Raw genomic sequence first — 21,080 nt, 5'->3', positions numbered from 1 at the left:
CCTTGGAATGTCTACTTTCCAAAAAGGGGTAATTTTGTGGGTATTTGTACTTTCCTGGCTTGTAAGGGTCTCAGGAAATAAGATAGGCCTCAGTACATCAGGTGTGATCAGATGTGATCAATTTTCAGTGATTGGCACCATAGCTTGTAGACGCTATAACTTTCACACAGACTAATTAATATCCACTAATTTGTTCGGTCTTTTTTCATTTATAACACAGAAAATAAAAAACCCAGAGGTGATCAAATACCACCAAAAGAAAGCTCTATTTGTGTGAAAAAAAGGACGAAAATTTCATATGGGTACAGTGTTGCATGACTGAGTAATTGTCATTCAAAGTGTGAGAGCACCGAAAGCTGAAAATTGGTCTGGTTAGGAAGGGGTTTTAAGTGCCCAGTGGTCAAGTGGTTAAAGACGCAGAGCAATAATATATCACATAGTGTAACACAACAGTCCCCATAATGTATAAAACCTCTTAATGACCCATTGGTAAGCGAGGAGTCATGGAATTAGGGTCAGTTCTCTGATGTGAAGGTGGGGGATAGCGGGTGGTGTGGAGCACTGAGAGCATTTTATTAATCTCTGGAAGAGAATTTTTGTGTGTTTGGAGCACTGGACAGTTTCTTTTTTGAATATTGAACACTTTCATGTTGGAAATTGAGAGAGGAGATGGACCTTAAAGGGTTACTAAAGGTTTGTTTAAAAAAATAAAATAAATAACAAACATATCATACTTACCTCCACTGTGCAGTTGGTTAAGCACAGAGTGGCCCCGATCCTCTTCTTCCAGGGTCACTCAGCAGTGCTGGTAGCTCCCCCTCTTCTCGAGTGCCCCGTTGGTGAAGCGCTCTTCTTCGGGACACTCATGCGGATGGACTCCCGTGTCCTGCTTCTGCGTCTATTGACACCGAAAGCAGGACTCGGCCCTGCCCCCTGGCGCCCATGTCATTGAATTTGATTGACAGCAGCAGGAGCCAATGGCTGTGCTGCTATCAATCTATCCAATCAGGACACGAGACACCAGATAAAGCTGGTGTACTTGTCCCTGGGGAGAAAAAGACCGGGTTCAGGTAAGTAAAACGGGGGGCACTGGGGGCTGCAACATAAGAGAAGGTTTTTCACCTTAATGAGTGCCGTGACAGATGCTGGCGCCAGTGGCCCTATTTAAGCCAGCCTGTGACCACAGGACATTGCTGGATTATCTCCCTTGTGTACCTTGACCTTGCTTCCTGATCAGTGATTACCCGTTGTGACCCCACTTGCCTTGACCTCGCTTCCTGATCTCCTGGTTAGACCCTTGGCCTGCTCCTGGACTCTGCTTTTGCCTCCTGATCTCCCAGCTTGACCTTCGGCTTGTACCCGAACCCTGCCTGTGTATGATCTTGGCTCGCCCCTGTGTATGCTCTGGACTGACTTATCTGTGTATGGCCCCTGGCCTGTCTCCTGGTTCCTCTGTTTACCTAACACAGCAAGTTCTGCTCTGCCAGCTCAGTCATCCCTCAAGTGGCCGAGCTCATCGGACTGCAAACAAGCACCTGGCCAACCGTGCTTCTTTGGGCACTGCGCTTCCTGTTCCCAACTCCAGGAACGCGCTGCACTTAGCCACAAGGGGAGCTCTCTTAGCATCTCGATCTCCATACACGCAGCTGACACTCCACCTCATTTGTTGGGCACAATACACATGATACATTGGGTGGTGGGGTGGGTACATTGATGATGTTCTTGCTGTCGACAGTTAAGGTTTCTCAATATTTCCTTTACAGAAGGATGTGATGATCTCTATTTTGTACATGAGCAGCAAACTGTGTGTGTAATTAAATAAAAAAAACCCTTTGTACATGTTTTTAGAGCTGTGTGGATGAAGGACAGTCTTGTTTTAGATGACTATACCCAATATATAACTGAGGGATTGTGTGATCTTCCTGTGTGGAATCCCGGGAATACAGAGGATGGGGCCATCTCTCTGGTGGGTTCCCATTACTGGATCCATCTGTAGGAAACACACACTGACTGAATACATTGTGTCTATGTGTTCCTGCTTTCTTTACAATAAAGTCTCCTCTTACCCATTGATGTGAGGGGTGACTGATTCTCCATCATGATGTCCTTGTAGAGATCCTTGTGTCCTTCTAAATACTCCCACTCCTCCATGGAGAAATAGACAGTGACATCCTGACACCTTATAGGAACCTGACACACACAATGATACAGTCACCATCCAAACACATGCCTTGTCTGTTACTGGATAATGTCCCAAAATTCCCGGCACCGCTCACCTCTCCTGTCAGCAGCTCCATCATCTTCTTGGTGACTTCTAGAATCTTCTTCTCATTATTTTCCTGTAGGGCTAGGAGGGGTGGTGAATGCATGGGGATGGGGTCTTGTCTTTCTCTTTGTCTTATGGACAAGCAGCGACTTCTCCTTTTTATAATATTCTCAATAGATGACTTCATAACTACAGTACAGTCCTGTAATAAACATCAATTAATAGTATATCAGAATCCTCCTCACCTAACAAGGCTAGTCTGTGTTTTATTAATACAGTTAAGAATGATTAAACACTCCCAGAATCCTTCTCACCTCTCCAGTCAGTAGACAGATGATCTCCAGTGTGAGTATTAATATCCCATTAAGGAGATGATTTTTTTTCATATTTACATAATTGAGAAGCTGTTGATTCTCCATCATGACGTCCTTGTAGAGATCCTTGTGTCCTTCTAAATACTCCCACTCCTCCATGGAGAAATAGACAGTGACATCCTGACACCTTACAGGAACCTGACACACACAATGATACAGTCACCATCCAGACACATCCCTTGTCTGTTACTGGATAATGTCCCATAATTCCCGGCACCGCTCACCTCTCCTGTCAGCAGCTCCATCATCTTCTTGGTGACTTCTAGAATCTTCTTGGCACTGGTTACCTCTGCTGTCAGGCAGTGAGGTGGAGGCACTGTGATGGGTGATGTCCTGTGAAGACGACTGCTGGGTGTTAATGGTTCACCAGATATTTTTCTCACTACGTTATAATCCTGTGTAAAGAGAGAAAGTAACAAATATCACTACAGACCTCCCAGAATCCTCCTCACCTCTCCGGTCAGGTCTTTGTTTTATTAATAGAGATAAGAGTGATGTCATATGACTTTCCAGAATCCTCCTCACCTCTCCGGTCAGCAGGTTGATTATCTCCAGGGTGAGGTTCAAAATCCTTTTAGTCACATGATTTTGGCCCATCTCCATCTTCAGTGGTGTGGTCATGTGATCTACACAGGACTCTCCTCTCTGTAGACGGATAATAAACTGAGAATTATCTGGACTGTACTGGGATGAAAAATGTCTGCACAGAGTTCCTCCATAGTTCTAACATTGAAAATTCCTTTTAAATAACTCAGACAAAAATCTTTCATTTTAGGCTTATAATGGCTGGGGAAGGATTAGGCCTTCTTTCAAGATATTCTTGTCCAGGTTGGGGAGATTTCCTGTGACTTCCTGTCCAGCATGTATCTGGACTATGAATCAGAGGCTCTGGATGGACAGTTGGATAAGTGGCTCTATATTTAGGATGTATCCAGTCTATAAACCAGAGGTTCTGGATGGACAGTTGGATTAATGGTTCTATATTTAGGATGTATATGGTCTATAAACCAGTGGCTCTGGGTGGACAGTTGGATAAATGGCTCTATATTTAGGATGTATCTGTTTTATAAAGCAGAGGCTCTGGATGGACAGTTGGATAAATGGGTCTATATTTAGGTTGTATCTGGTTTATAAACAAGAAGCTCTGGATGAATATTTGGATAAACAGCTTTATTTAGGATGTATCCGGTCTATAAACCAAAGGCTCTGGATGGACAGTTGGATAAATGGTTCTACATTTAGGATGTATCTGGTCTGGCTGTTTGAGATAAAGACATCACAGTGACTATGGAGAAAGGGAACGGAAATTATCGTGGGGGGGATTTATTGGTTTAAACAGAAAAATAATCTTATTACCCTCTTTGTGTGTTCCAGTGATGTGTGCTCTCTTTTTCCTCCTCCTTTCACCTTGGATATTGTACATTATACAACATTCTATGCTTATCTTTCATCAGTTCCTGTCAGAGTGATCCACGCACAATATGTAACATTGCTATCCTATATCTAGCCTATCCTCCGCCCATACTTCCTGTGCTACTTCTGCTAACTCATCTACGGTTTTCTGCAAACATGCAGAAAGGGGAAGTAGGGTCCGCCCTGCCCCATCTCCAATTGTTATAACTACTTGTATTTTGGCCATTAATTCTCTTCCAAGTAAATTCACAGAGCACCCGGGAATGACTCTACAAGGGTGATACACCGTGCATCTATCATCTAAACTGCTCACAAGAAAGAAAGGGGCTTCCCAGGTCTTTGTCAGGACCCCATTTATCCCCACAGAAGGCTCACATTCTGTCAGAGTTCCAGTATATTCTCCCTCCTTGACACTAGGTTCACACCTATGCGCTTTTTAGTGCGTTTTACAATTTGTAGAAATGCACAGCAGTCCATTTACCATTGTTTCCTATGGTACATGTTCACATCTATATATTTTTCAGCCAGTCAGTCTTTGTAAAGGGTCAGGGATTTTTTTGCGTTTTGTGTGTAAAAGACTTCAATCGACCGGCACCAAAAACGCAAGTGTTTTGCAATTTTTCTTTTCATTAAGAAACTGTGAATAGCTGGTTCTTAAGGAGCGAGTAGGGAAGCCGGCCGCCTTAGCAACTAATGAGTCATTATCTGTCAGTAGAGTTCCTGGCTGACAGCTGAATGTAAAAACAATAATTGCTGGCAATAAAAACAAAATCAGGATAAAAATGATGTGGAGTTCCCCTCCAAATCCCGACCAGGACCTTAGAGGGGAACCCCACGCCAATTTTTTTATTTAAAAATGGTGTGGGGTCACCTACAAATCCATACCAGGTCCTTATCCAAGCATGCAGCCTGACAGGTCAGGAAAAGGAGGGGGCAAGCGAGTGCCCCCCACCCCTTCCTGAACCGTACCAGGCTTCATGCCCTCAACATGGGGGAGGCATGCTTTTGGGGCAAGGGGGATCTACCCCCCAAAGCACCTTATCCCTATGTTGATGGGGATACAAGGGCCTCTTCCCTACAACCCTGGGCTGTGGTTGTGGGGGGGTCTGCGGGCAGGGGGCTTATCAGAATTTGAAAGCCTTCTTAAACAAGGGGGCCCCCAGAACCCGTTCTCTACCTATGTAAATGAGTATGGGTTACATCGTACCCCTACTCATTCACTAAAAAAAGTGTCAAAAAGAAATAAACAAACACACACAGTTTTTGATAATTCCTTTATTAAAAATTTTGAAAAAATGTCCCCAATGTAGATCCATCATTAATCACGCCACCCGCTGCCTGCACTGGACCCCCCAAAAAATGTAAAAAAATAAAAGCTCCGCCTGCTCCTCTGTGTGCCAGTGCTTAACCGGGTTGCCGACCGCTCAACGTACATGTCCTGCAGAGCAGCGGCCTCTCTGCACAAAATCATGCATCTGTACATGATCCGCGCCCGCGGGCAGGGGGTGCACATGGGCCCAGTGCTGCTCTGATTCAGTTCAGAACTGATCAATTTTCAGGTCCAGGCCAATGATTTATGGCCTGGGCCTGCTAATCGGTTCTGACAAATCACAGAACCTCTTGTGTCTGTGTTTACATTACACAGGCACAGGAAATGATGTAATCTCCTCTCCTGGAGTCCTTTTCGGATCCAGCGTGAGAGAAGATAACGTCTACTGTGAGTACAAGCACTACACTGACACCAGATTACATACTTAGGCACATTTAACCCTTTGATCGCCCCCCCCCAGTTAACCCTTTCACTCCCTGTCACAGTGTTATTAGGTACAATGTACCGATTTTCTACTGATCACTGTATTAGTGTCACTGGCGACGTTAGATAGCGTTAGCAGCAGTCCCAGATCAGGGTACCCGCCGTATATTCCCTAATAATGTTTTAACCCCTGATCGCCCCCGGTTAACACTTTCACTGCCCTGTCACAGCATCATTAGTACCGTGTACAGATCTTTTTTTCCTCCTCACACACTGTCAGTGTGAGGCGAGGAGAGCCGATTACCGGCATCTCTGTGTTTACATGTGACCGGCTGTGATTGGACACAGCTGATCACATGGTTAAAGAGCCGCGGACAGAGATCGGGATCGCGCCATGTCCTAGAAATACGGCGTGGCCACGATCGCCACGCTGCATGCTTCCCAGGGGCGCGCAAGAGTGACCGTTCTGGGACGCCCTCATATGACATTGTCCCAGAACGAGAGCCGCACTGCCGCCATTTGACGGTGGGTGGGCGGCAAGCAGTTAAAGGGTGCTCTGACTTCTGATCAATGCTGACTGGTCTTCAGCTGTTTCCTGATGCCCTTCTTGAAACCTGCTTGTTACCCATTGCTCACGGGATTCAGAGTCAGTGAATCAGAGAGTCCAGTGAGAGACTAGGAGCTCAAGGGGCTGAAGAGCTACAAGTGGACATTGTAGTGAAACTGAGAGAACTGTTGAACTTTGCGTTAGGAACTGTTAAATACTGTTGCCAAAGGAGACAGCAAACCTTGAAGTCTCGGATTCTGCCTATTGAAATTGCAATTACTTAAGGGTGTCCTGGCCCTAACCCTCTTTCCCTTGCAAAAAAAAAAAGGACTGTTAAAAGAAATAAAAACTCTTTTGTATTCAAGAAGTGTCTGGCGCCCAATAACGTTTACCACCTTTGCACCTACTATGCTTCACAACCCACTACATATTGAAGGATGTCAGCGGTCTGTGGCCTCGAAGAGTGGAAGCGGTTAGAGATTCTGCTACACAGTAAAAAATGTCAGGGAGGCAGAGGATGTGAGGTCAGTAGGGCAGTATAGAGGGGGTCATCAGGGCAAAGGATAGGGTCAGCAGTTTGTAGTGCAATGTACAATGGGTTATCAAGGCAGAGGGCAGGGAGCAGCAGGACAGTGTGCTGGGGGTCCCCCCCGAAGAGGAAAGGGTCCCCCCCACCCAAAGAAAATCACCCCTCCTAACAATTATCCTCTTTCCCCTACAATTTCCATCCTAGCACAAATCCTCCCCAGCAAATCTCCCCTTCCAGCACAAATCCCATCCCAAAAATGCCTCCTCCTAGCACAAATCCTGCCCCAGGCCTCTCCTCTTAAAGTGGTTGTTACCCTAAAAAAAACAAAAAACAGCGATCCTGTTTCCTTATAGCAGGTTAAAAATCACAATACTTGTGCCGTCTAACCTGCCCCTCTGGAAACTGTAAAAAACCTGGCTGATCCTGCCAGTTTTTGCCCTACCCTCTGTAAACTGACCACGACCTATTATGGCTGCTGAGTCCTGACACCGTGGTCAGTTTACATGCCTCCGTCATTTGCTGTTTCTCCTCTCTGCTCTCCCCTGTCCTCTCCCCCTTCCCCTCCCTGCCTGTCAGTTCGGGGGTCTGTGTATCTGTCTCCTCCCCCACATTGCTGTTAGTATGAAACTACAATTTAGACAAAAATGCTTCCAGCCTGTCTTTTTTAAGCTGCCATCCTGCACTGTATAAGTGTTTGTTGGAAACAAAGCCTCTAAATACCTTTTTGTGATGTATCTTCAGGCGGGTCATGTGATTCCCGGCCGCTCTGCTTTTCCGATCCAGGGCTACAGCGGGAGGGGCGGAGCGGCCAGCTCGGCAGTCACATGACTCTCAGCTGACATCAGAAGGAGAGATCGGCTGCTCCTGCTGTAGCCCTTGATCGGAATAGCAGAGTGGCCGGGAGTCACGTGACCATTCTGAAGATACACCAAAAAAAGTATTTAGAGGATTCGATTCTAACACTTATACAATGCAGGATCGCAGCTTAAAATAAGGGGGTTGGCAGCAAAGCATAATTTGTGGTTACAAACCCACTAACCCAATTTCCTCCACCCCCTCATAGCACAAGTTTCCCCTACCTCCCCCAAATCCCCCTCTTAGCTTAAATGCTTCCAGCCCGTCTTTTTTAAGCTGCCATCCTGCACTGTATAAGTGTTTGTTGGAAACAAAGCCTCTAAATACCTTTTTGTGATGTATCTTCAGGCGGGTCACGTGACTCCCGGCCGCTCTGCTATTCCGATCCAGGGCTACAGCGGGAGGGGCGGAGCGGCCAGTTCGGCAGTCACGTGACTCTCAGCTGACATCAGAAGGAGAGATCGGCTGCTCCTGCTGTAGCCCTTGATCGGAATAGCAGAGTGGCCGGGAGTCACGTGACCATTCTGAAGATACACCAAAAAAAGTATTTAGAGGATTCGATTCTAACACTTATACAATGCAGGATCGCAGCTTAAAATAAGGGGATTGGCAGCAAAGCATAATTTGTGGTTACAAACCCACTAACCCAATTTCCTCCACCCCCCCTCATAGCACAAGTTTCCCCTACCTCCCCCAAATCCCCCTCTTAGCCCAAATCCCCCCACCCCTTCCTAGCAAAAATTCCCACCCCCAATACCTCCTCCTAGAGCATATAATCTCTCCAACCCCCCCAGCACATATTCCCCCATTCATCTTCCTCTAAAATATCCCCCTATGCATCCTCTTAGTACATATCCCCTCATAGTACATACCGTATTTCCCCCATTCCTCTTCCTAGGGCATATTCCCCCAATCCCGCCTCCTAGTACATGTCCTCCCCCAATCCCCTCTCCTAATACATATTTCCTCATTCCTCCTTCCAATATATACCCCCCCAAATCCCACCTCCTAATACATACCCCCCAATCCCCCCTCCTAATACATATCACCCCAATCCCCCCTCCTATTACATAGCCCCTCAATCCCCCCTCCTAATACATATCCCGCCATTCCCATCCTAGTACACATCCCCCTCAATCCCCCCTCCTAGTACATATCCCCCAATCCCACCTAATAGTACATATCCCCCAACCCCCCCCTTCTAGTACATAATCCCCCCCATTCCTCCTCCAAGCAAATATCCCCTCCAATCCCCCCTCCTAGTACACGTCCTCCCCAATCCCACCTCCTACTACATATCCCCCATTTCTCCTCCAAGCAAAATCCCCCCACCCCCCAATCGCCCTCCTAGTACATATCCTCCACATTTCCCCCTCCTAGTACACATCCTCCCCAATCCCACCCCCTACTGCATATGTCCCATTCCTCCTCCAAGCAAAATACCCCCCCCCCCCAATCCCCCCTCTTAGTACATATCCCCCAAATACCCCCTCCAAGTACATATACCCCCCCCCCAATCCCCTCTTCTCACAGCAGATCTCATGACAATTGTAAACAGTGGATGGATTACTTTCATGCCATTCATTGTATACAAGTGTGTTGCTAGCTGTAAATTGGTGAATGTGATCACATGGTACAGACAGGGCCAATCACAGGACATCTGTGCCTTGTGATTAGCTTTGTCCAATCACCACTAATGACAACAAAAGGCACTGAATGAATCAGTTTCATTCAGTAAAAATGGTTGCTTATACCAATGACAATGACAGTGTTACTATGGTAACACTGTATTGCTCTGGTCACAGTATATTAAAAAAAGAAAAAAAAATGTAATAAAAAAGGAAAAAATAAATAAATGTAAAAAAAAATCACCAGTTAGTGTCCCTGATCACCGCCAAACAGTTTCAATCAGTAAAAATGGTTGCTTATACCAATGAAAAACAAATTATGATCACTTCCCCAGAGTAGTTACTATGGTAACACTGTATTGGTCTGGTCACAGTATATTAAAAAAAAGGAAAAAAAAATGTAATAAAAAAGGCCAAAAAAATAAAAAACTGAAAAAATAAATCACCAGATAGTGTCCCTAAACACCACCACACCAGTTATATGATGACGCTGTACTGCACTGGTGACAGGATGTAAACAAAAAAAATTGAGAATTTTTTTTTTTTTTTTTTCCAAAAAAATTGTAACAAAAAATTACAACTTAAAAAAACTCACCATGCCTCTTACTAAATACCTTGGACTGTCTAAAAAAGTCATTCGGGGGGTATTTGTAGTGTCCTGGCATTTTTGCTGCCTCAGAAAATGAGACCGAACCTCAGGATTGATCGATATTCAGAAATTTATATCGTAGTTCTTAGACTCTAAAACTGTCATACAGATTAAAATATACACGCTGATTTTTTTATTTTATTTTATAAAAGAAATGTAGCAGAATACATTTTGAAGGAAGATTATTTATTTGCAAAGTTTTATAACAAACTATTTTTTTTTTGCTGTACAGAATAAACATGGTAAAAAAAAAACACAACCAAAAGAAATCTCTTTCTGTCTTCAATAATATATATATTTTTTTTATAAAAGAAATGTAGCAGAATATAGATAAAGATGATTTATAAGTTTTAGAACAGAAACTAAAAAGAAAAAAAAATCCTGTAAAGAATAAACATGAAAAAAAAACTAAAAGAAGTCTCTATCTGTCTTCAATAATGAAATTCTCCATAGTGATTCCAGAAATCTGAGAACAGAGTATTGGAAAGTGCGGAGCGTTTTTGTTTATTATAGAAAATCAGGATTATGATTTACGACTGAAGGAGTTGTAAAGGCAGACGTTTTTTAATCTATGCATTAAGATAAAAAAAAACTTCTGTGTGTAGCAGCCCCCCCCCCCCAGCACCCCCTAATACTCACCTGAGCCCCATCTCTCTCCATGAGTGCTTCGGCCGTTTGGGACTCTCCTCCTGATTGGCTGAAACACAGCAGTGAAGCCATTGGCTCCCGCTGCTTTCAATCAAGGTCAGTTAGCCAATCAGTAGAGAGAGGGGGCGGGGGCTAAACTGGGGCTCCGTGTGGGAATGGACACAGGGAGCTTGCGGCTTAACTCGGGTGCCCCCATAGCAAGCTGCTTGCCGAGGGGGCACTCTACAGGAGGGAGGGGCCAGGAGCGCTGAAGAGGGACCCGAGAAGAGGTGGATCCGGGCTGCTCTGTGTAAAACCACTACACAGAGGAGGTTTAAAATATAAAATATTAAAAAAAACTATAAAATGTTTGTTATTTTTAGAGAAAAAAAAAAAACGAGACTTTACAATCACTTTAACAAACAATAAAAACAAAGCTAGAAGCTACATCAAATCTTCTATAACTGAAGAACATAAACTATAAAATGTAATAATTATTGGATGGACCAATGAAAAGCCGACTTCTTCTGTGAGACATTAAAATAGCGATAATGTACAGGAACCAATAAGAAGTGTTGTCCATGTATTGTCATATCTGGCCATGTATTAGCACAGTTTAGTTGTATGGTGCAGTCTGTGTGAGTGCGGGACCGAGTCATCTCTGTATGTTTAGTTGATCGTATTACTAGAATTCAAATCCAGGCGCCCCAAACCAAAGTGTACCCGAAAAATAATATTGTTACCCCTCCCCCAACACATCATGAAAATGAAAAGCGTGTGTGAAATTTCTGGTGTCTAACAAGTGATTGTTTGCGGCCGAAACATTTCCCGCACTCTGAGCATGAATAAGGACGCTCACCTGTGTGAATTCTTTCGTGTGCAACAAGAATTGCTTTCCTAAGGAACATTTCCCGCACTCTGGACACGAATAGGGACGCTCACCCGTGTGAATTCTTTGGTGTCTAATAAGTTTTCCTTTCTCAATGAAGCATTTTCTGCACTCTGAACATGAATAAGGATGCTTGTCTGTGTGGCTTCTCTGGTGTATGAGAAAGCTGTTTTTCTCAGTGAAACAATTCCCGCACTCTGAACATGGATAGGGACTCACATCTATGTGACATTTCTGGTGTTGAAGAAAGTGTACTTTCTGACTAAAACATTTCCCGCACTCTGAACATGAATAGGGACGCTCACCTGTGTGAATTTTCTTGTGCCTAAGAAGTGCCCATTTTTTTGGAAACAATTTCCCACACACTGAACATGACAATGAACTCTCTTCTGTGGGAACTCCTTTATGGCTTGAAGAAGATTCCTTGGGAATAGAAGGATCTATTGAAGTATCTGTACTGTGAGATCCTATAGTCTTGGTGTGTGATCCATCAGAAGATTCCTCAGGATTAGAGGGATCCATTGATCTCCCCAATTGGGAAGGTCTGGGATGTAGATTTGGAGTAACGGGATTTCCTCCTGGAGAATATTGTACAATGTTATTATCTTCTGCTTTATAATCTGGAGATACAATGAGATGTTCCTCAGAGGTATTCCGGACATTGTGTCCACCTGTTGAGAAACAATTTAACATTAAATGTTATAACTTTCCATTCAGGAGTCATATATGTTGGTCCATCACCAAATAATTTATAAGAGCTCTGGCATGGATTTGGGGGCAATTAGAAAGAGAAAAATATGAATACAAACCAAGCGAAAGTGTCCAGCGCTCCTAACACAAAGTGCACAGTGCTATGTCTCTTCTGTTCTCGTGTGCAAAATTCTCTTCTAGAGTTTAATAAAAATGTTCTCAGTGCTCCACACCACCCGCTATCCTCCACCTTCACATCAGAGAACTCACCGGAATTCTACGACCCTTCTCTTACCAATGGGTCATTAAGCCCTTATATCCCCCAAGGGGAAGATCATCCAGGACCACCACCTCTATACCACCTCTCCAGTTATCTCATACTATACCTGCCAGTATCTTCTCACCGCAGGTCCATCACAGACTCTGACACATCAACAAAGATGGCTGCCATGTGTTCACCTTCTACAGCGCTCTCCACCAATCAGCACATAGATTACCGCCAATGTCAGAAAGCACTTCCGAGAGCTCTGCAAGGTGACAAAACGGGAGGAGCCACAGTGCTGTCAATGATGACGTCAAGAAGGTGGTCCTGGATGACCTTCCCCTTAACCACTTTACGCAAATCAACGTACTTCTACGCCGCTTTGAGGAAATGGATGTACCGGGGTGAAGCCGCAGCAGGCTTCACCCCGAAACTGTTTTTTTAGAGCGGGCGAATGGCTATCTGGTGATAACAGCCGATGCAGCCATGGGTGTCCGCAAGAGAGGGCAAGTGCCCACCCCAGAATCGACAAGGTGTCAACACACGGACACTGGTGTCCGTGAGCATTTCTTGCAGGGTCCGCCGTGACCGCTGCAGACTTTTTTCTGAGTCTGCTCTGCTGACTGCTGCTGCCCTCGGACATCTGACTTACTGTCCAAGAGACCATCTCTCCCTCACCCCCGATCATCCGATGCCACAGCGCTGCAGAGGCGGCAGTTCTGCAGAGGCATCTGTCGGCCGGATAAGCTGATGCCTCTTCTTTAGTTCCAACTGGAATTTCAGGTATGCTGTTGATATTACACCTCCTCCTAGTCACTCCGAGTCCTGGTAGCCATGGGCCGGATTCACAGCAATGCTGCAAGGCCAGTGTCACTGGGCACAATAGGAGACAGTAGCATTTGCATGGCCACAATAGGAGTTATATGGACACAATAGCATCTTTATGCTATTGTGCCTATACAGTGCATCCGAAAAGTATTCACAGTGCTTCACTTTTTCTACATTGTGTTATGTTACAGCCTTATTCTAAAATGGATTAAATTCATTATTCTCCTCAAAATTCTACAAACAATACCCCATAATAACAACATCCTTGAGATGTTTCTACAACTTGATTGGAGTCCAACTGTGGTAAATTCAGTTGATTGGACATGATTTGGAAAGGCACACACCTGTCTATTTAAGGTCCCACAGTTAACAGTGCATGTCAGAGCACAAACCAAGTCATAAAGAGCCAAGAAATTATCTGTAGACCTCCAAGACAGGTTCGGATCGATGCGCAGATCTGGGGAAGGGTACAGAAAAATTTCTGTAGCATTTGAGGTCCCAATGAGCATAGTGGCCTCCATCATCCGTAAATGGAAGAAGGTTGGAACCACGAGGACTCTCCATAGAGCGGGCCGCCAAACTGAGCGTTTGAGAGAGAAGGGCCTTAGTCAGGCCACTCCTCAGTAAAAGGCACATGACAGCCCACCTGAAGTGTGCCAAAAGGCACCTGAAGGACTCTCAGACCACGAGAAACAAAATTCTCTGGTCTGATGAAACAAAGACTGAACTCTTTGGTCTGAATGGCAAGTGTCATGCCTGCAGGAAACCGGGTACCACTCATCGCCTGGCCAATACCATCCCTACAGTGAATCATGGTTCACGGTGGCAGGAACTGGGAGACTAGTCAGGATCAAGGGAAAGATGAATGCATCAATTTACAGAGACATCCTTGATGAAAACCTGCTCCAGAGCGTTCTGGACCTCAGACTGGGGTAACAGTTCATCTTCCAACAGGACAACGACCCTAAGCACACAGCCAAGATAACAGAGGAGTGGCTATGGGACAACTCTGTGAATGTCCTTGAGTGGCCCAGCCAGAGTACAGACTTGAACCCAATTGAACATCTCTGGAGAGATCTGAAAATGACTGTGCACCGACGCTCCCCATCCAACCTGATGGAGCTTGAGAGATTCTTCAAAGAAGAATGGGAGAAACTGCCCAAAAATATGTGCCAAGCTTGTAGAATCATACTCAAAAAGACTTGAGGCTGTAATTGGTGCCAAAGGAGCTTCACCAAAGTATTGAGCAAAGGCTGTGAATACTTATGTACATGGGATTTATTTCATTTTTTATTTTTAATAAATTTGCAGAGATTTAAAAAAAAATGTCTTTTACATTGTCATTATGGGGTATTGTTTGTAGAATTTTGAGGAAAATAATGAATTTAATCCATTTTGAAAAACAAGGCTGTAACATAACAAAATGTGGAAAAAGTGAAGCGCTGTGAATACTCGGAAGCACTGTATAGCTGCGATTATGCCCATATAGATGTACAACAGCAGATGTATGGGCATAATAGCATAAAGGTGTTATTGTGCCCATATAGCTGCTATTGTGCCCTTATAGATGCTGTTGTGCCCATATAGATGCTGTTGTGCCCATATAGATACACAATAGTAGCAATTGTATATGAGCACAAGGATATCTATAAACGCACAACAACAGCTTTATGGGTACAACAGCATAAAGATGCAATTGTGCCCATATAGAATTTAAAATCTCCACTGGCTTAAGCCAATGCTGCACCATGCAGGTTTTTTTTTTTCTGTAATCGATTGCCTAATTGTATGTTTATTTATACCTTCACTTGTTGTGGTCGCAGCATATTTTGCATGGTTTTGCATGTGGCTCAGATCGCCACGGCAAAACTAGGTACACTCACCCCCCCAAAAAAGTGCCAAATGTGTCAGTGGAAGGGGGAGGGGTATCACGATTTATGTGATGACTAAGCCCCTCCCCTTCATGACATTGTTGAAAAAGGGCGGAGCATGGGTAACCTTAACCATTTACCGACCAAGCCATAGCTGAATGATGGCCACAGCGCAATCGGATAATTCTGCGAGGGTGTACAATGACGTCCTCCCAGAAAAACGCTCCAGGAATGCACCCAGGAATGTCCATGACCGTTGGGTCCTCTGGACCTGGCACGTCACGGATCGGGGGTAAAGGGCCAATGACAGCAGCCCTTTACCACGTGATCGCTCCGTCCAATGAAGGAGCGATCAGTTGTCAACAAACCGGAACATGTCTGGTTCAGCTCCTCCCCTCTCCGCACACAGATCAGTACAGGGTGTGAGGAGAGGAGGGAGCCAGGTGCAGCATCGCTGTGGGCTGGATCTATTGCGCCCAGTGCGCTGATCTGTGCCCATTCATTCCCATCCTCATTCATTCTCATCCATCTCCATCCATGGCTCATTCATCCTCATTCATGGCTCATCCATCCTTATTCATGGCTCATTCATGCTCATCCATGGCTCTGCCATGCCACATCAGTGATCAATCATCTGTGCAACATCCATGCCACATCAGTGATCATCCATGCCACATCAGTGATCATCCGTGCCACATCAGTGATCATCCGTGCAACATCCATGCCTCATCAGTGATCATCCATGCCATATCACTTATCATCCATGCCACATCAGTGATTATCTGTGCCATATCAGTGCTCATTCATGCCACATCAGTGCTCATCCCTACCACATCAGTGCTCATCCCTGCCACATCCATGCCACATCAGTGCTCATCTGTGCCACATCCATGGCACATCAGTGCTCATCTGTGCCACATCCATGGCACATCAGTCCTCATTCGTGCCACATCAGTACTCATCCATGCCACATCCCTGCTACATCAGTGCTCATCAATGCCACATCCATGCCCCATCAGGGCTCATCCCTGCCACATCAGTACTCATCCGTGCCACATCCATGCCACATCAGTACTCATCTGTGCCACATCCATGCAACATCAGTACTCATCCGTGCCACATCCATGCCACATTAATGCTCATCAGTGCCACATCCATGCAACATCAGTTCTCATCCAATGCAACATCAGTGCTCATACGTGCCACATCCATGGCACATCAGTGCTCATTCCTGCCACATCAGTACTCATCCATGCCACATCCATGCCACATTAGTGCTCATTCATGCCACATCATGCTCATCCCTGCCACATCTATGCCTCATCAGTGCTCATCTGTGCCACATCCATTGCACATCAGTGCTCATTCATGCCACATCAGTACTCATCCATGCCACATCAGTGCTCATCCCTACCACATCAGTGCTCATCCCTGCCACATCCATGCCACATCAGTGCTCATCTGTGCCACATCCATGGCACATCAGTGCTCATTCGTGCCACATCAGTACTCATCCATGCCACATCCTTGCTACATCAGTGCTCATCAATGCCACATCCATGCCACATCAGACTCATCCCTGCTACATCAGTACTCATTCGTGTCACATCCATGCCACATCAGTACTCATCCGTGCTACATCCATGCAACATCAGTACTCATCCGTGCCACATCCATGCCACATTAATGCTCATCAGTGCCACATCCATGCAACATCAGTTCTCATCCGTGCACCATCAGTGCTCATACGTGCCACACCCATGCCACATCAGTGCTAATCTGTGCCACATCCATGGCACATCAGTGCTCATTCATGCCACATCAGTACTCATCCATGCCACATCCATGCCACATTAGTGCTCATTCATGCCACATCATGCTCATCCCTGTCACATCAGTATTCATCCGTGCCACATCAGTGCTCATTCGTGCCACACCAATGCCACATCAGTACTCATCCGTTCCACATCCATGTTACATCAGTGCTCATCTGTGCCACATCCATGCCACATCAGTGCTCATCCATGCCACATCCATGCCACATCAGTTCTCATCTGTGCCACATCAATGCTCATTTGTGCCACATCCATGCCACATCAGTGCTCATCCATGCCACATCACTTCTCATCCATGCCACATCTATACCACTACAGTGCCCATTAGTGCCATTACAGTGCCTCACAAAAGTGTAATAGTTAGTCTAATTAGATTTGAAATGTATGTCCCTAGAACACCCGATGGTGTTCCCTGCATGTTGGGACTCTTTATGTGGCCAGGCTGTTTAAAGTCTCACACATGTGGTACTGCCATACTCAGGAGGAGTAGCAGAATGAATTTTGGGGGTAATTTTTGCTATATACATGCTATGTGTTAGAAATATCTTATAAATGGACAACTTTGTATAAAAATAAATGCATTTTCATTTTCTTTCCACGTTATCCAAAACTTATGGAAAAAAGTGATATGTTCAAAAGACTCAATATGCCTCATAGAATATACCTTGAGGTGTTTACTTTCCAAAATGGGGTCATTTTGTGGACGTTCAAAAGGGCATTCAAAAGTGTAAGAGGTTGTGTAAGAAATTATATGTGCAATTTATGTCCCTAGAACGTCTGAAGGTGCTCCCTGCAAGTTGGGCATCTGTATGTGGCCAGGCTGTGAAAAAGTCTCACATGTGGTATTGCCATACTCAGAAGGAGTAGTAGAATGAGTTTTGGGTGTAGTTGCAAGTATGCCTATACTGTGTGAGATAAATAACCTGTTACTATGAAAATTTTGTGAAAAAAATCTTAATTTTGCAAAGAATTGTGGGAAAAAATTACAACTTCAAAAAACTCACCATGCCTCTTATACTTTGAAATGTGTACTTTCCATAAAGGGGTCATTTGAGGGGTATTTGCACTTTCCTGGCTTGTTAGTGTCTCAAGAAAAGAGATGGGCCATCAGTACATCAGGTGTGATCAATTTTCAGTGATTTGCACCATAGCTTGTAGACAGGGGCGCAACTACCACCATAGCGACCCATGTGGGCGCTATGGGGCCCACAGCCGAGTGGGGCCCAGTGAGGATAAGAGCACTGCCAGCACAGTCTCCCAGCCAGGGGAAGAGAGAGGAAAGGAAGAGGCAAGCTGTCCATGTCAGCAGAGAGCTGAATTGCCCGATGTAAGAGCTTTCATTAGAACTTCCAGTGTTCCCGGAGCTCACGTCACATAGCTCCACCTTTTGGCCCGGTGCCTTTGATAGACAGAACGCCAATCCAATGCGGGACATGTGATGTCATCAAAGGCGTTGGGCCATGAGGTGGGGCTATGTGACGATGACCCCAGGACAGGAAATTCAAATGAAAGCTATTACAGCGGGCAATCCCGCTCTCTGCTTATCCGGGTGGCTTGCTTCTTCCTCTGCATAGGTGGGGCTGTATGGGGCACAGGCAGACCAGGCTGTATTGGGCACAGGTCACGCTGTATGGGGCACAGGTCATGCTGTATGGGGCACAGGTCACGCTGTATTGGGCACAGGTCACGCTGTATTGGGCACAGGTCACGCTGCATTGGGCACAGGTCACGCTGTATGTGGCACAGTTCACGCTGCATTGACACTAGGGCAGCTGTGGGGGGGGGGCTGTTTGCAGGGGGGCCCCATACAACATTTTGCTATGGGGCCCTGCTATTTCTAGTTACGCCCCTGCTTGTAGACTCTATAACTTTCACACAGACCAAATAATATACACTAATTTGGGTTATTTTTACCAAAGATATGTAGCAGTTTAAATTTTGGCCAAAATGTATTAAGAAAAATTACTAATTTGCCAAATTTTATAACAGAAACAAAGAAAAATGCATTTTTTTAACAAAATTTTCTATCATTTAAGATTTTATCATTTAAAGTGCAAAACATAAAAAAAAACTCGTAGTGATTAAATACCACCAAAAGAAAGCTCAATTTGTGTGAAAAAAAGACAACAATTTTATATGGGTACAGTGTAGCATAACTGAATAATTGTCATTCAGAATGTGAGAGCACTGAAAGCTGAAAATTATCCTGGTTAGGAAGGGGGTTTAAGGCTTGATTCACACTAACGCGTTTTTTGATGCTTTTTGCATTTTGCAGAAATGCAGGGAATTTTTTTTAACATGGGTTCCTATGGAACACGTTCACATCAATGCATTTTTGTGCCTCTGCATTTTTGGAAAGGGCTGGGGACTTTTTTCCTGCAAAATGCAGCCTTTTGCATGTAATAGACTTTAGTGGACCCGCATCCAAAAGGCAAGTACTGCGTTTTTACTGCGATTTGCGTGGTTTTTTTACACTGTATATAGCTGGTTGCTAAGGAGGGGGCGGGAAGCCAGCCAATCGATGAGTCATCAGCTTTCAGCGGGGTTCCCCACTGACAGCTGAATGTAATAAAAAAAATTGGCGGGTCTAGTATGGATTCCGAGGGGACCCCCCCCACGCCAACATTTAAAAAAAAATGGTGTAAGGTGCCCCCCAAAATCCATACCAGACCCTTATCCAAGCATACAGCCCAGCAGGTCAAGAAAGGGAGGGAATGAGCAAGCGCCCCCCCCTCCTGAACCATACCAGGCCACATGCCCTCAGTGGGTACAACGGCCTCTTCCCGACAACCCTGGACAGTAGTTGTCGGGGTCTGCGTGCGGGGGGCTTATCAGAATCTGGGGGCCCCTTTTTACAAGGGGGTCCCCAGATCCTGCCCCCCCCATGTGAATGGGTATTGGTTACATACTACCCCTACCCATTCACCAGGCCACATGCCCTCAGTGGGGACAACGGCCTCTTCCCGACAACCCTGGACAGTAGTTGTCGGGGTCTTATCAGAATCTGGGGGCCCCTTTTTACAAGGGGGTCCCCAGATCCTGGCCCCCCATGTGAATGGGTATTGGTTACATACTACCCCTACCCATTCACCAAAGTGAAATGTAAAAAAAAAAAGAGACGTTTTTTGACAATTCCTTTATTAATAGCTCTGTCTTCTCTCAGTGCCGTTCTCTCCACCCCCGTCTCTTCCAAGCCACCTCTTCCCCCCACTGTCTTCTCCTGCTGCCATCTCTCCCAGTGCCTTCTCTCCCACCACCGTCTTCTCTTGCCGGCATCTCTCCTGATGCCTTCTCTCCCACCACTGTCTTCTTCCTCGCTGCTGGTTACCCACTAAAAAAATTTAAAAGTTGCTGTTCTTCTGTTGCTGTCTTCCTCCGTTGTGTTGTTGTCCACTGTCTGGCATCTGTTAAATAGCCACGGGGCGTGGCGATCTGATGAGAGAGCCGCCCTTGTAACATCACAGGGGGCGGGCTCTCCAGGTGACATCATCTGATGGCCATGCCCCATGGCTATATAATAGATTCCAGACAGCAGACAACAACACAATGGAGGGAGACGGCAACAAAATAACAGCGGCTTTTTTTTTTTAGCAGGTAAACAGCGGCGAGCAAGAACACGGCGGCAGGAGAGAAGGCATCGGGAGAGAAGGCGGCAGGAGAAGATGGCGTGGGAGAGAAGGCACCAGGAGAGATGGCGGCAGGAGAAGAAGACGGCGGTGGGAAGAGACAGCTCGGGGAGAGATGTCGGCGGAGAAGACAGAGCTATTAATAAAGGAATTGTCAAAAGCCAGCTCTTGCTTTTCTTTTTACATTTCACTGCCCTTTTGGTCAATGGGTAGGGGTAGTATGTAGCCCCATTCACATAGGGGGGCCGGGATCTGGGGGCCCCCAGATTCCAATAAGCCTCCCGCCCACAGATCCCGACATCCACTGGCCAAGGTTGTCGGGAAGAGGCCCTTGTCCCCATCAACATGGGGACAAGGTGCTTTGGGGTGGCTGCCCCCAATATTGATGGCATGTGGCCTGGTATGGTTCAGGAGAGGGGCCGCTCACCCTTTTCTGAC

General features: G+C 45.6%; 2 protein-coding genes and 1 pseudogene across 2 annotated transcripts in view; all 3 read right to left on the bottom strand.

Moving 5' to 3' along the window:
- The window catches only part of LOC141104756 (uncharacterized), a 200,171-nt gene that overhangs the window by 8,712 nt on the left and 170,379 nt on the right, over window positions 1-21,080 (bottom strand). The window lies entirely within an intron of this gene.
- On the bottom strand, window positions 2,073-4,157 carry LOC141104917 (uncharacterized). Its single transcript, XM_073594721.1, has 5 exons — window positions 3,997-4,157; window positions 3,166-3,285; window positions 2,865-3,035; window positions 2,581-2,778; window positions 2,073-2,468 (listed from the first exon to the last, which is right to left on the bottom strand). Exons 2-5 carry the CDS (start codon window positions 3,259-3,261, stop codon window positions 2,181-2,183), a joined length of 753 nt encoding a protein of 250 aa, XP_073450822.1. The 5' UTR covers window positions 3,262-3,285; window positions 3,997-4,157; the 3' UTR covers window positions 2,073-2,180.
- LOC141104927 (uncharacterized) lies at window positions 11,079-12,164 on the bottom strand (annotated as a pseudogene).

This window comes from Aquarana catesbeiana, linkage group LG08 (genome assembly GCF_042186555.1).
Source record: "Aquarana catesbeiana isolate 2022-GZ linkage group LG08, ASM4218655v1, whole genome shotgun sequence".
In the NCBI taxonomy this organism is placed as follows: domain Eukaryota; kingdom Metazoa; phylum Chordata; class Amphibia; order Anura; family Ranidae; genus Aquarana; species Aquarana catesbeiana.
The sequence above is the reverse complement of the archived record's forward strand: the minus strand, read 5'-3'. Positions and strand labels throughout refer to the sequence as shown.

What these genes read in the sequence shown, in the direction of transcription:
- LOC141104917 (XM_073594721.1), bottom strand. Translation starts at nt 3,261, where the DNA reads ATGACCACACCACTGAAGATGGAGATGGGCCAAAATCATGTGACTAAA. An exon ending in TGGAGCTGCTGACAGGAGAG is followed by an intron (nt 2,779 to 2,864) that starts GTGAGCGGTGCC and finishes TGTGTGTGTCAG; the next exon opens with GTTCCTGTAAGGTGTCAGGA. An exon ending in TCTGTCTACTGACTGGAGAG is followed by an intron (nt 2,469 to 2,580) that starts GTGAGAAGGATT and finishes TGTTTATTACAG; the next exon opens with GACTGTACTGTAGTTATGAA.